This window comes from Gavialis gangeticus, unplaced genomic scaffold (genome assembly GCF_001723915.1).
Source record: "Gavialis gangeticus isolate Ggan-Ray unplaced genomic scaffold, GavGan_comp1, whole genome shotgun sequence".
NCBI lineage: Eukaryota > Metazoa > Chordata > Crocodylia > Gavialidae > Gavialis > Gavialis gangeticus.
The window spans coordinates 3,894,506-3,907,512 of NW_017729009.1; the positions used below are offsets into that span (position 1 = coordinate 3,894,506).

The 13,007-nt window shown below is 46.9% G+C and overlaps 1 protein-coding gene across 3 annotated transcripts in view; it reads left to right on the plus strand.

Annotated features, from left to right (window-relative positions):
* Positions 1 to 13,007, plus strand: part of SRC (SRC proto-oncogene, non-receptor tyrosine kinase) — an 86,686-nt gene that overhangs the window by 64,155 nt on the left and 9,524 nt on the right. For 2 of the 3 annotated variants that reach the window (XM_019509806.1, XM_019509805.1), the window contains exons 5-7: positions 1,798 to 1,815; positions 8,825 to 8,923; positions 9,747 to 9,850. In XM_019509806.1, coding sequence (XP_019365351.1) covers positions 1,798 to 1,815; positions 8,825 to 8,923; positions 9,747 to 9,850 — 221 coding nt within the window. The remainder of the gene's footprint in view (positions 1 to 1,797; positions 1,816 to 8,824; positions 8,924 to 9,746; positions 9,851 to 13,007) is intronic. The other variant, XM_019509807.1, reaches the window with a different exon arrangement.

Consider the following 13,007-nt stretch of genomic DNA (forward strand, 5'->3'; position numbering starts at 1 on the left):
TTTGCTTCATGAAACCATGGCACCCTGATCTTTTTTAGTCCTTCTCGCCCTATTTAACCTAACTTGCCGCCTTCTTCCCGCCCCTGCCCCTGCCCCTGCCCCCAGTCCCCTCAGAGTAGGCATATTTAGGGGTAGTGTCACTGGCTGGGATGAGCTACTCTGTGGAAACACCAGAGGCACGCCCTCTTCCCTGAACACGAACCGGCCCCATGGTTGGAGCACTTCCCATGAAGCACAAAATCAGGATCCACGTCCTGACTCTTGTCAGAGTAAGACCTTCAGCTCCTACCTGGGTCTGTCATGCCCTGGGTGGGAGCTTTAACCATGGGATGGTCCTGGAGGGTGTCTGGCTCTGACCCAGTTTCAGTTCCATTGAAATTTTGTTTCAAGGAAAATTCCTGGCCAGCTTCAGTCATGGACATCTGCAAGTTCCTGCTAGACATTCCCTTGGGAAAGATTGTGGCCCTTTTGATGTAGTACCTGGCAGCATGGGAGTTTGGGTCCCAAGGGACCCACCTTGGGTCCCCCAGGGCTGGCCTGGGTTGTAACAGCAGAAGGAAAGCAGGAAAGAATGGGAGCTCTAGGGATCTCCAGGAGCACATGCTAGCTTGCCAAATCTAGGTACCTAGGGTCTGAATCTTCTGTGACCTCGGGTACATGTGGCCAGCAGGGAGTGGTTATGCTGAACAAGAGCATCTCTACTGGGGACCAGGAAACTGTAAAATGAGAAGTTGTTGCCAAGTGATTATTGCACCGTAAAACAGTGGAGACTGTCCTGCCGACCTTGGCTCCAAGGGCAGCTCCTTTATTTCTTATGTGCAGCTCTGGGTAAAGAGCATAGATACTGCACTGCTTGGATATGTCATTTATGCCCACCTACCTTCAAGCATTTCCAGCATCCAGAGGTCTGGTGCAGGGCAGCACTTAAGAAATCCTTCTGGGTTGTTGGGTTAATCTCTTCCCTAGAACTTGGGTCCTTAATCTATCCATCTGCCTTCACTGCTGCTAATATGGTTAATGATCTGCTTTTAAAGAAGGGTCTATTCCAAATTTTATGACATTTTGTGTGCTGGGAGGGTCCTGGAGTAAAATAGCAAAGAGATGGCGTGCAGGACACTGTGGGATGGGGCATGCCAAGGGCCTTCTGCTGGAACACAAAAGATGTCTCCCATGAGGATAATCACTGACACAGTCATGCTCCTCTTGAACTGAGACAGAAAGAGGTCCATGACTTGTTCCAGGCTGCAGACACTTTGGACCTGAGAGGTCTGGCTCCTAGCTTTGTGCTTGGATACCTTAACCAAGCCCATTGAGAAGCCAGGAAGCTGCCTTCTGCTCCTAGTGCTGGTGAGAGGTGACTGATTACTGCTATATGCTGCAAGCACTCGGAGGGGTGTCTGTAGTAGAGTAAAAAATAGGTACTTTCCAAGGTGAGCAGGATCTAGGGGCTTTTACTGAAACATTAATCTTTTGGGGCAAACTACAGCTGATTCCACTCTTGAATGTGGGCCTTTTGCTGATGGGCCCACTGAGAGCCAGGACTGGGCTTTCCTTCACTCTTGTAGGAAGTCTTGCCCTGGTACCTGAGGTCTTCTAGCTGCCAAGTCCCTCTCCTCACGTCTGTCACTGCTATTGTCATTCACGCTGCTGGACGTCCAGTCCCTTTTGATTGTCAAATGATATCTCCCTCCCTTTCCTTTTCATTTTCTTATAGCAGCTGAGCCTGTGCAGCAGTGCTAGTCTTGGCCCTGTCTCTTAACTGTCTCTTTCTCTCCTGTGCAACATGCTTTCCTTTAGGAGAAAAGTGGATGTCAGGTGTGTATCATGGGCCCTTTGAAATCTGTTTTTAAACAACTGTCTTCCTGGGTTGGGGGACATGGGCTGAAGGGTATTATGGGAAGGGTGTGGGGTTTTTTTGGTTTACAATCTGTAGTGGCCATTTTTCTTGGGGGTTTTTTTTTTTTTTTTTTAATTTTTTTTTTAAGAGTAACAAAGATGGAGCCTGGATTCACTTCGTTACTCAGAAATAGCCCAGTTCGCATTAAAGGTGTATAAACTCACTCCAGTCTCCTTGTCCAGGTCTGGTAACTTTCCCTTGCTTCTGCTTTTGGTTCAATTAACTAAGCACTTCCTGCTTGTCTGTTTTCTCCCCCTCCGCCCTTTGTTCATCCAAGCCATAAATACACATGTCTTTTTGACTGGCCACAGGGGACCCAGACATTGCAGATGGTGAATTGTGTCCTTCCTACTACTTTGATGTTCCCAGCATTGCACCCCTTGCTGTTTTGCTCCCTTCAGATGACCCAGTGGTGTTCTTGAAATCTTTCTATGCTACACGGAGCACGTTTCATGCAGCTGGCAGTGGGGTGCTGTAAAGGGGCTGTAGCAACAGAGAGCTTCACTTTTTTTTTTTGTTCTGGTTTGAAAGTCTGTGCTGTTTATTAAATGCACATGCACAAACAGTCTTGTAGATGCGTACAGTGTATGAGTCAGAAAGCTGGGCTTTAAGGATCTTTCAAACTTCAGTGACAAAACGTGCTGCGAGGGGGAAATATCTGTAGCTCTTCACCTGTTTCTTTTCTCCTGCCCTTTTCTTCCTTTAAAATTTTGGGGGGATGGGCATCCTCTACCAAAAAAAATCACAAAATCAAGCACTGGAAGATTTAGAAAATTCCCCAAAGGTAAAGTGGATTTCCTGCCATATTTGGGGGGTGTTTACATGCATCTTTTGCAAATCCCACTTCCCTTGTTAAATGCCGGCTCCTGTGCAGCAGTTCTTATTAATTCAAACAATAAAAGTGACATTGTGTCAAGGGGTTGAGTTGAGTATTGCAAGAGAAGCCTAACTTCAGGAGCTTTCCGATCCTTGCGTTTCACCGCCTCCATAATGCGCTGACCCTGGCTTTTTGTTCTAGTTTGTGTTCATAGAAGGAGAGATCTGTCAGCTGAGGATTTTGGATCAGGGGGTGTTTCTTCTGCCTGTATTCCTCCACCCATTGCAGAAAAAGAAACCATGGGTTTTTCAGCTGTATTATTATTTCTTTTTAGATGACATTTGTTCATCTTTCTGTTTCTTCAAAGTCTCCATAAGGGAGCACTGTGTCCATGTCTGCACGCATGACTGTGTCCTTTGTACATGCTGCATCAGCTGTGAGAACAGAATGGCTTTGTCTGCAGGTAGTTATTAGAAATCCAAGGTATGGTTTCAAAGCTAAATACCCACCATACACAGTGTAACTGCTGTTGGGACCTTCCCCCTCTTTCAGGGACAGGGGAGAGGAGGAGGCCTCTTTAGAAAACTGCTTTGTGCAGCATTGTTGAGGGAGCGAATAACCTATATTTGCTGTGTGGCTGAAGACGCTCAATCTTCTGCCGGAGAGCATGCTGAGATGTACAGACATTCCTGGGATAACCACCCACCTTGTCCAGGATTCTTGCTGACCTAGTCGTATAGCTAACTCGCTCTCTAGCCACATGTGCTGAATGCAGTGAGCTTAAAACCTAGTGATTTTGTTTTCCTTCTGAAAAGTATCATTAGAAAAATGTGGCAGATGGAAAAATCCTGCCTCTTGATGCATCCTAGTCCTTTGCTGCTGGAACTAGTCATGTAATACTCTCTTGAACCTTGCCTAGCAGTATGTGCTGCAGATGCTTATGCATGCTTTCTTGTTCCCACACCTGGTTTCAAATGCATCTGGGTTGGTTTCTGGGTTTTGCTTTGAAATGTTTCGGAGCCTAGCGGCTTCAGCCTTTCTATTGAGCTGCTGGGCTGGTTCCAACTTGATGTGGAGCTTAAGGAGAAGGATCTTCAGGGACTGAAGAAAAGGAAGAGGGCATAGTTCTCTGTTCAGTGGAATAACCAAGTCTCTACTCTGTCTAGATGATGTCCCCATCCCTCTTTGGAGTCAGGAAACGATCTGTAGGGTTCACTGGTGGAAAGTGAAGGTGCATCCTCTTTCCAAGCTATGATTCTTTAGTGTGTGTGTGTGTGTGTGAGACCAAATAGAAGTCACTGAGGAGCTTGAGAAGGGAGCTACAACCCACTTTCATCATTAGGGAGAGGTCAATGTTGGAAGCTGATTGGAATAATTTACGCTGGTTCCACTGTAATGTAGAAGTGGGCCCCAAACAAGACATCTTTCCTTCCCGTTTGCCTACCTTGAATAATTAATTCTTCCGGATGTGGGTGGGGTTGAAAATCTGCATCTAAATTTAAAATTTCAGGAGGCTGTCAAGATTACAAGGAGTTGAGTGAAAATCCGGGTAGGTTCATGGGCATCTTAAGGTACAAGAAAATAAGGCTTCAAGCAGCAAGACTCTGATGCTGTCCCTGTTCTGTACCACAGCTGTAGCTTGCAGCATCCTTGCCCAACCCTGTTGCAAGGCAGCTTAAAGCATCTGGCTTTAATTTTGGTAAAAAAATGAGTAGTGTTTTTGGTTGCCTCCATTTCTGGATGAAGACTGAGGATGGGTTTACAGGTGGTGGTGGGAGCTTTGCCCTACCTGAATTGTCATGATGGGAGGTACTTAATACCTGGGAAACCAGTCACGTTGCAGAATCTTATCTTTGGGGCATGCTGCCTTTAACCTAGGACAGTGGTGCAGGCAGTCCTCTTATCACTGAAATAACATCAAACTATTGTTTCCATGTCTGACTGCCCTCCTCCCCATCTGTTCTGAGATGGGCTTTCCCCCAGTAGGCTCAGCAAAGCTGGACTTTCCAGCCAGGCCAATGTAACAGGAAAGAATGGGGGTTCCCCCTGGTCATTCATTCATTGCTGATGGATGAGTGTCTGTCAGAAACGATGATCCAAGGAAACTGTGTTTTGGTTTTTTTGTTTTTTTTCAGGGATTTGTTGCTTGTATTGTGATTGGAAGTGACTGAAACACTACATTTTGACTTGTAATTAATGAACTGATACTGAAATTGTTGAGACTTTTTCAAAATGCCAGATGATGCCTTAATAGGCCTAATCTGAGGCAAAAGCAAATCTTGAAATCATGGCATTCCCCATGAAATGAAAAGGTCCTTCAGGCAGCTGTCATTCTCCCTTCTGTCATGCCATGTGATAGTTTTCTCCTAAAAGTAAGTGCAAAAAGGATCCCCTAGCTCCCTATGCTGTTTGTGGGGACTCAGTGCATAACTTCTCAGGTGGAAGTGTTGGGCCTATGCTTGTATTAGCATATTGGCACCGTACCTACCAGTATAGAGAAGAGCTTGATCTCGGGGAAGTTTGCCTCCTGTTTTTGTAAGATTACTAGATGGGGAAACCACTAACCATACCTGTGTGAACAATTTAGCCAGCTCTTCCAGCTTTCTTTGGCCAGAGCTCCCAGTCTGTTAAGTTTCCCAGAATACACTGTTACTGTCTTTTAGGTTCTTACATGGTCTCTTGTCTGAACCTCAGGGTCATTAGTGTAGTTATCCCCACAAGAACATTTGAGAGGTAAGGGATATGCCATTACTCGACTTACGTCTATTTCTTTCCATGCGGGTCTGATTCACAAAGAGGCTGGGGAGTGGGGCTGGCTTATTTCATTAGCAGGGATCCTTGTTTTCTATGTTTTAAAAATCCAAATTCTCCAACTTTAAAAAAAAAAACAACAACCCCCCCCCCCAATCCACATTTTTCGTGCTTTGAAGTGCCACTGTGCATATGTGCGCACACATGTGGCACTCCCTGTCTCCACTTGCCCTTCCTCTGTTTTCCCCACCCCCCAACCCCAAGCAACTCCTTGCAGGCTGGAAAGATGCCTGCTTGCAAGGGCATAACCTGTGGTTTTCTCCTTTTTTAAAAGAGAAAATCTGTGTCTGCCATCTTCAAATGAGAAAATCTGCATTTTTTCCACAGCAAACAGAAAACCCAAATCCCTGTTCATCAGGCACCATAGATGCAGAGAAGGCTATTTGGGCAGATGTGCTAAAAGATATCACATCTACCCAAAGAACCTTGCCTGCCCGTGTCCTTAGACCAACACTGCTACAACCAATGACCCTGCAACATAGTAGATGCAGACACACACATGTGATGTTCCCATTTGCCAGCACTCCAGTTGCAGCGTCTCTCTTCTTAACAGGGTCTGCGTCATCGGCTGGCTACACAGACATCATTGTAGGCAGAGCTGCCTGCCAGTGGGCTAATACTCATAACACAGGGGCAAGCTGTTTCCTCGTTCTGTCTGGTGAGGAGCAGAACACGTACAGCATAAGTAATGGAGAGGGACACTCCCATCAGCAGCTCAGGGTCTGACATGTTTGGACCATGATTTTGGGCCTGCTTATACAGGAAGGGACTTTCCCCAGAGTCTGGGGAGGGATCTTGCATTTGTGTGTGCTGGGAAAGGGGAGGTGTTAATTTTCTCTTTTGCTATGTGAGGGCTGTTTCATCAGCCATTCCTGTGAAAGGCTGTTCTGAAAAGTGTAATCATCTGGCCTATCCTCATGAGACTCTTATCAGGAACCTGCAGAGTTTTTATGCAGACTCGTTTCCCCTGCAGTCATAAGTTAAATGTGCACAGAAAAAAATCAAAATCTTGCTGTGATGGAACAGATCATGTGAGGTACCCTCCTGCTGTCTCCCATAAGGGGATAACTTCCCCACCATTCTCAAAAATCTCTCCTGGCTTCTGACCCACTTGCAAGAATTTCTCTGCTCCTCTCCCCATTTCCCAAAATGAGACACAGAAAATTTGAGAACCGGTGTGATTAAAATCTGTGGCCATAAGCTTCTTTCTTCACCTGTCTGATTCACCCTACATTACTGCGAGGGCAATGACAGTCCTATTTCACTGCGTCAGGATAGGCGAGTGAGGCACAGTGTTATTGCAGTCTTGTATCACCCAGGTGTGTGTGTGTGTGTGTGTGTGCGTGTGTGTAGAGGATCTCGGGTACTATAATGAGGTACCGAAAGAACCCAGAGAGATGGTTTATCTCCAAGCATAGACTTGGATTTGAGACAAATGACTTCCCGGATTCTACAGTGGAATTTTCCTGGTGGGCAAGTCAATCTTTCCAATCTCGCTAGCATGAACAGTAGCCATAATGGCATGAGTAGATGGCTGTATGCGATTTTTTGTGCTTGTTATGATGCCCATTGCAGTTTTTACTCCAGCAGTTGTTAAAATCGGAGCTTTCACACCTGGTCTGGTAAACTCCCATTCCCATTTTCCAAAGCTGCTGCGACTGAAATAGCCAGGAATGTCCACACTGAAATGCACCATCTGTAGAGACCCCTATCTATTCCTCTTTGCAGCCCACAGCACATCTCCGTGGAGTCTGGGACGTTGACTCTGTTCTGGGGACGTGTGCTCTTGAATGCACGAAGAGGGTTTGTTTCACTCGTGGCCACTACCATCAGCCATGTGCCTCATGAAATTCTGCACAGCAGAGACGTTCCACCTCCTTGGCCTTCTCGGGGCCCTGTGGGGTTTATTCCCACAAGGCAGTGAGAGCAGAACATGTAAATGCAGCGGTGGCACTGCGTGGTACCCACTATCCCCTTGTTTTTGGCTGCTTTGTCACGAGCTGTCACTCCCTCTTCCCCTCAGGGCTGCAGGCTCCTGTGCCACTAATGTTCTTCAAGGACTGGTGTAACAGCTCCCAGGCAGGCAGATGACCTTTCTCAGAAATAGCACTTGGTACTGGGCTTCATGGGGAACTGAGGCCTGGTTCAGCTCCTGCTGGGGGTGCTTTGTATGGTCTGAGGAGCTTCCAAATCTAGAAGAGTGGATTGCGGATGAGGAGGAATTAAATGACGAACAAAACTGGCTTTACAGCACAAACACTGGGGCCTGTTAAGTGATGTTTGCCCCTTGCTTCTTTTTCTAGTCTCTGTCCTGCCTCTCTCTCTTCTTGTTCGTTCCTCCTATGCCACTGTGTTTAACAAGTTTTTTGGTTTTTGAGCTGTCTCATTTATTTTTTCCTGACGCTTCTTGATCATCCCCACCACTGTTCTGCTGTTTTTTGGTTGCGTTTTTGTTTCTTCTCTGCTTTCCCGTTTATCTGCTTTCTTGGATTTCCAGTACTTCACATTCCAGCCAGACCTGGTTCAAATTCAGATGGCTCCAAAGGTATTGTAGATAGAAATTTGATGTACCCTTTTAAGTAAGGCGTTTCTGTATTTAAAAGGAGCGTGTGTGAAATGAGTTCCCATGGCACTACATGTCTTGAGTGATCAGTGGATAACTGTATACAATTTCTGAAAGCAATGTGCAGGACATGCAGGTGCTCCACCCCTCTGGAGATGGCCCTCTGAGGAAAGCTCCATAACTCATTTCCCTTCTCAGCTGGTTCCTGCCCTCTACACGCCCCAGCGTCAGGGTCCCAGAGTGTCATTGCAGATGGCAGTTCCCAGTACTCTAGCGGGGAACAGTTGTGGCTGGTGATATTAAGAGCGGTAGTGGGCAAAAGACAGTGGTTTCCATGGTGTATCGAACTCTGCTGCTTGGTTGGGTAATGCCTGCTAAGGACATGTCTGGGCCCTTGGATCGTAACATCCAGACACTCACCTGAATAAATTCAAAGCTTAATAGCTCCTTGCCCTGTGAGCTCTGGATCTGACTTCTAGCTTGATTTCAAGCTTTATGCCCTTCATTTTCCAGGGCAGTAAAGCTATTGGTGTTTGAGCAAAGTAACTTTGGGGGCGAAAACTAGTTTAGAAGGAAATGCTGGTGCCAGCGACTTCCTTGAAGGTAACCTCTAGCCCTCAGTGTTGTGACCTTGGGCTTGCCAGATGCTTAGGACTTGGGCTGGGGAGGAGTGGGAGGCTCCAGTGCTGTGATGTCTGTATCTTTACATGTGCATTTGTTCTTGTTTCTCTGCCAGGGAAGGAGACTGGTGGCTGGCTCATTCTCTCACAACAGGACAGACTGGCTACATCCCCAGCAACTACGTTGCTCCCTCAGACTCCATCCAGGCTGAAGAGTAATTGAAATCTCTTAGACAGTTTTAAAGACCCATGCAAGGACATTGCCAAGCAGAGACTTTTCCCAGATATTTTATAGTTCCCCTAAAGGCACTTGTAGACATCTTGTTTTTGATCTTGCTGTCCTGCAACTTTGTTGCCTCTCTTGAAAGCCAGATGTGTCCTGGTAAAATGTACTTGAAGTATTTCTTGAGCATTTACTCTAGGGAGCTCCACTGTTTGGTTTTCAGAAGTGGTGTTGAAGAATCTTATCCTTGTAACCAAATAAGGATTTTAATTACATATGCAAGATGATTTGCATGTGTGAATTAAGGGGCTTGTACCCTCCCGTTTTCATCTGCAACTGCTTTATCTGCATGTGGAATTGCAGCAGTGATATGTAGATCAGGCATGTGGCATTGGCTCTAGCAAGTACTTATGTGTATACCTGTTTTTAAAGGTTGCACACACCATGCCTGAAGGCATGATTGCAATTGTAATTGTTCTGCATCTGCTGGGAGAAGACCTTCTCTAGGAATACCAGGCTTGGATTCGTGGGGTTCATGCTGGTGTGGGGGACATAAAGGCATTTTTAAAGCCTCTGCTTATGACCCAGAGTAGCTTATTGGCCTGAGGTCCTTGGTACCCAGCCAAACCTGGACCAGATGCTGAGAGACTCTCCTGCCAATGGGATGTGAGATCTCTGAAGAATGCTAATGCAGCCCATGGTGCTAGGAATTGGTGCTGGGCGGTAGAGGAGCTGTTTGGGGGCCTCTCTAGGAGTGCTGTAGACTTGGAGCAGGGCAATGGTTTCCCTGTGCTGACCTGTGGTTTGCCTTTCAGGTGGTATTTCGGCAAGATTACTCGCCGGGAGTCCGAACGGCTCCTCCTCAACCCTGAGAATCCCCGAGGAACTTTTCTGGTCAGGGAGAGTGAAACCACCAAAGGTAATGGATCCCTACAGGGTTCTGGGCTCCTATGATGGGGACCAGGATAAGTCTTGGAAAGACCAGCCCTACTTAGTTGTTTTGACAGGATGAGGTGAGGAGTCTGGTGGGGCCAGAGATCTCCAGTAATTCTGTACTTTCTCCTGCAAAGATCTTCTCGTCCTTGTTTTACCTCTGGGATGGGGCAGCTCCAGCTGTGCCCAGCCTCTGTAGGCAGAGAAGAGGGGGTCCTATTAGAGCAGTCTAGTACCTCCAGACACCATGACCTATCCCAAGAAGCAATGCTTTTCCTTGGTGGGTGACATCCCTAAGGTATTTTAACCCTTGTCGTATATTCTGTCCCCTCCCAGCCGCAGCCTGCTTCAAGGGGCAGTTCCTCCACTCCCTGCACTGATTGGCTGAGAGCTGGGTGGGAATTTGGTGTCTGATATAAACAGTCTTCAGGCTTGTGCATGCCTCCCCTGTTTCTTTTTTTTGTAAGAGAACAGTGCAGAAACTGGGTCACCGGCTGGGAATAGCTGGGTAACCCATAGCAACAGGGAACTCTACAGGAAGAAGAGCCAGGGGCTGTTGTGTTTACGTGAGCTGCTTCATGGAGGCTCTGCAAGCCTGTGTGTGTGTGCACGCATGTGCACGTGTGCAGGACCTGGCTGTAGAAATGGGAGGGAGCTTGTTTCTGAAGCCACATCAGCAAAGGATGTGTGTTTGTATTAGCCCTTTATGTTTGTATTTAGTAAGATTTTTGCCAGATTCAGCTGACCTGGGTGCACACACAGAGGCTTCATCTCCGTAATGAGCCTACAGTGTTGGGTGTGGCTTTAAGGTGTCATGAGGCATATCTGATGAATCTGTGCAGTAGTTGGGAGGCTGAATGCTCTCTCTCTGGCACTTGATTATGTGGTCCCCATTGAGTTGGAGATGCTTTTTATAGTCTTCAAAGCTGTTCCCAATATAGTGCCCCAAGCATGTCTCTTTGTACTGCCATAAGATGCTCTGGAGCTGATGGTTAGATGGTGACATTCAAGATTGATACAGAATATATACCCACGTGTGTGCAGTACCTTCCATCTGGATGGATCCCAGGGAGCCTCCTAAGTGAACCAGCATCACTTGGTCATCTCTATCCTGCACTTCCCTTTGGCGTGGACAGTGGCTCTGGCAATGCTCTGCAGTTGTTGCTGTTGTGCCTAGACCCTACTTGATTTTTGGGGTTCAGTTTGCTGGGCGCCATAGAAATGCATAGGAACAGTCCTCACTTACAAACATTTTAATAGATTGGAGCACATGAACAGTGTGGCAGATGGGGGAACAAAAAGACTATCCCCACTTTAGAGAGAGAGAGACATCTTGTCCTAGCATCACAGCAAGAAGTCTGTGGCCCAGCAGGGAAATGACTCCGATCTCCTGAGTCCTAGGCCATACCCCCAAGCCTGGGATGCCTTTGGAGGGGAAGTACAGGCTAACCCCTCCCCTTCAGAGAACATGTGGACTTTACATGGAGAGAGCAGCTATTCAAGAGAGGCATTGGCCTGGACCACAGGTTTGTTTCCACTGTGCAGCTGTCTGTCCCGTTTTTGCTACTGAAAAGGCCTTTTAAAGGGGAAGCCCAGAATCTTTCCCTCTCCTGGAGATTTTCCTTTATCTTTTGTCTCCTTGGCTTGCATTTGTGCCTCTGAGGTAGGTTCTCTCTACACCATTCAGTAGCCAAAGTCCTCTTGGCAGGATCCACAGAGCTCATTATGCCAGAGAAATTGCTAATATTATTTGTGGAAGATGAGGTTTTTTCCCCATATCTTGTCCAAGCTGCTCCCTCCCTCTGTTAAACCACTGCCCGTCTCTGAGCTAACTTGGTTTGTTCTGATATTCTGTTTTGCACAAGTACAGCTCCCGTCGTGAAAGCATCTGAGGTGCCCCTGAAGTACTTAAAGGGAAATTAATAATCATTCTCCCCTTCCCAGGCTGTAGGAGTAATGGCTACATCAGCTCACGGGCTGCAGGTAGGAGTGGATGGGAAGAAACGCTAATGGTCAGTTTTCGGAGGCCCCTGTGGGATGCTTCAGTTTGCTCTACTGTTGCTAATATCTGATGAAGGAACATGAACACTTATGGAACTGGAAGTGCCAAATATTTAGCAAAGACCATCTTGGAGGGATCAAGGGCCCAGTGTTTGAAACTGGGATGCAGGACTCATGGTTTTGCTTCCAAATACTGTCTGCCACTGGCAGGTGGTGCAACTGTGATCAGATGGCCTTATCTTTCTGCCTGCTCATTTCTCCATCTGTGTAGAAGCTGTCCCACTTACACATGCCATAAGTAGCTGGTCCATACTTAAGAGTTTCTCAGAAACAGCTGTTTTTTAGTAGCTTCATGTGTGGACAAACCCTTGGGCTTAATTTGGTGTTGCTACCTCTTGTGACTTGTTAGTGAATCTCTCAGTGGCCTTTTTATTTCATTTTATCGCAAAGTCCTAGCTCCTGGAGTCATGTGATTTAAGTGAACTCCCACACTTTACTTTTTTTAAAATAAATTTCAGTTTTCACGGATGTCCAGAGGAACTTGAAAATATGACTCCGACAGCTCCAGAGCCAAAAGGCATATGGTGGCTTGTTTTCAAGTGCTGTGGGTCTGACACCAGCATTGTGACTTCTGGGGGCAGAGTTTGTCTCCTGGTCCTTGAACACTAAGGGTTGGTGACGCTATTTGATTTAAGTAGACAGTGGTCAAAATTGGCTCAGAATGGACTTTCGGGAAGCTCCAGAATGCTTTTCTGTCTATAGAATCATAGAAGTTGGGTCGGAAGGGACCTTGTAGATCTTCAAGTCCAACCCCCCGCTTGGGCAGGGGAAAAACTGGGCTCAAATGACTCCAGCCAGGTAGGCATCAAGCCGCCTCTTAAAGATCCCCAGGGTAGGAGCCAGCACCACTTCCCTTGGAAGTTGGTTCCAGATCCTAGCCACCCTGACTGTGAAGTAGTTCTTACAGATGTCTAATCTAAACCTACTTTCCAACAACTTGTGGCCATTATTCCTTGTTATGCCAGGGGGTGCAAGGGGAAACAAGGTCTCTTCCAAACTCTTCTGGTCCCCCCCCCCTAGTGAGTTTATAGATGGTCACCAGGTCCCCCCTCAGCCTTCTCTTGTGGAGGCTGAACAGGTTC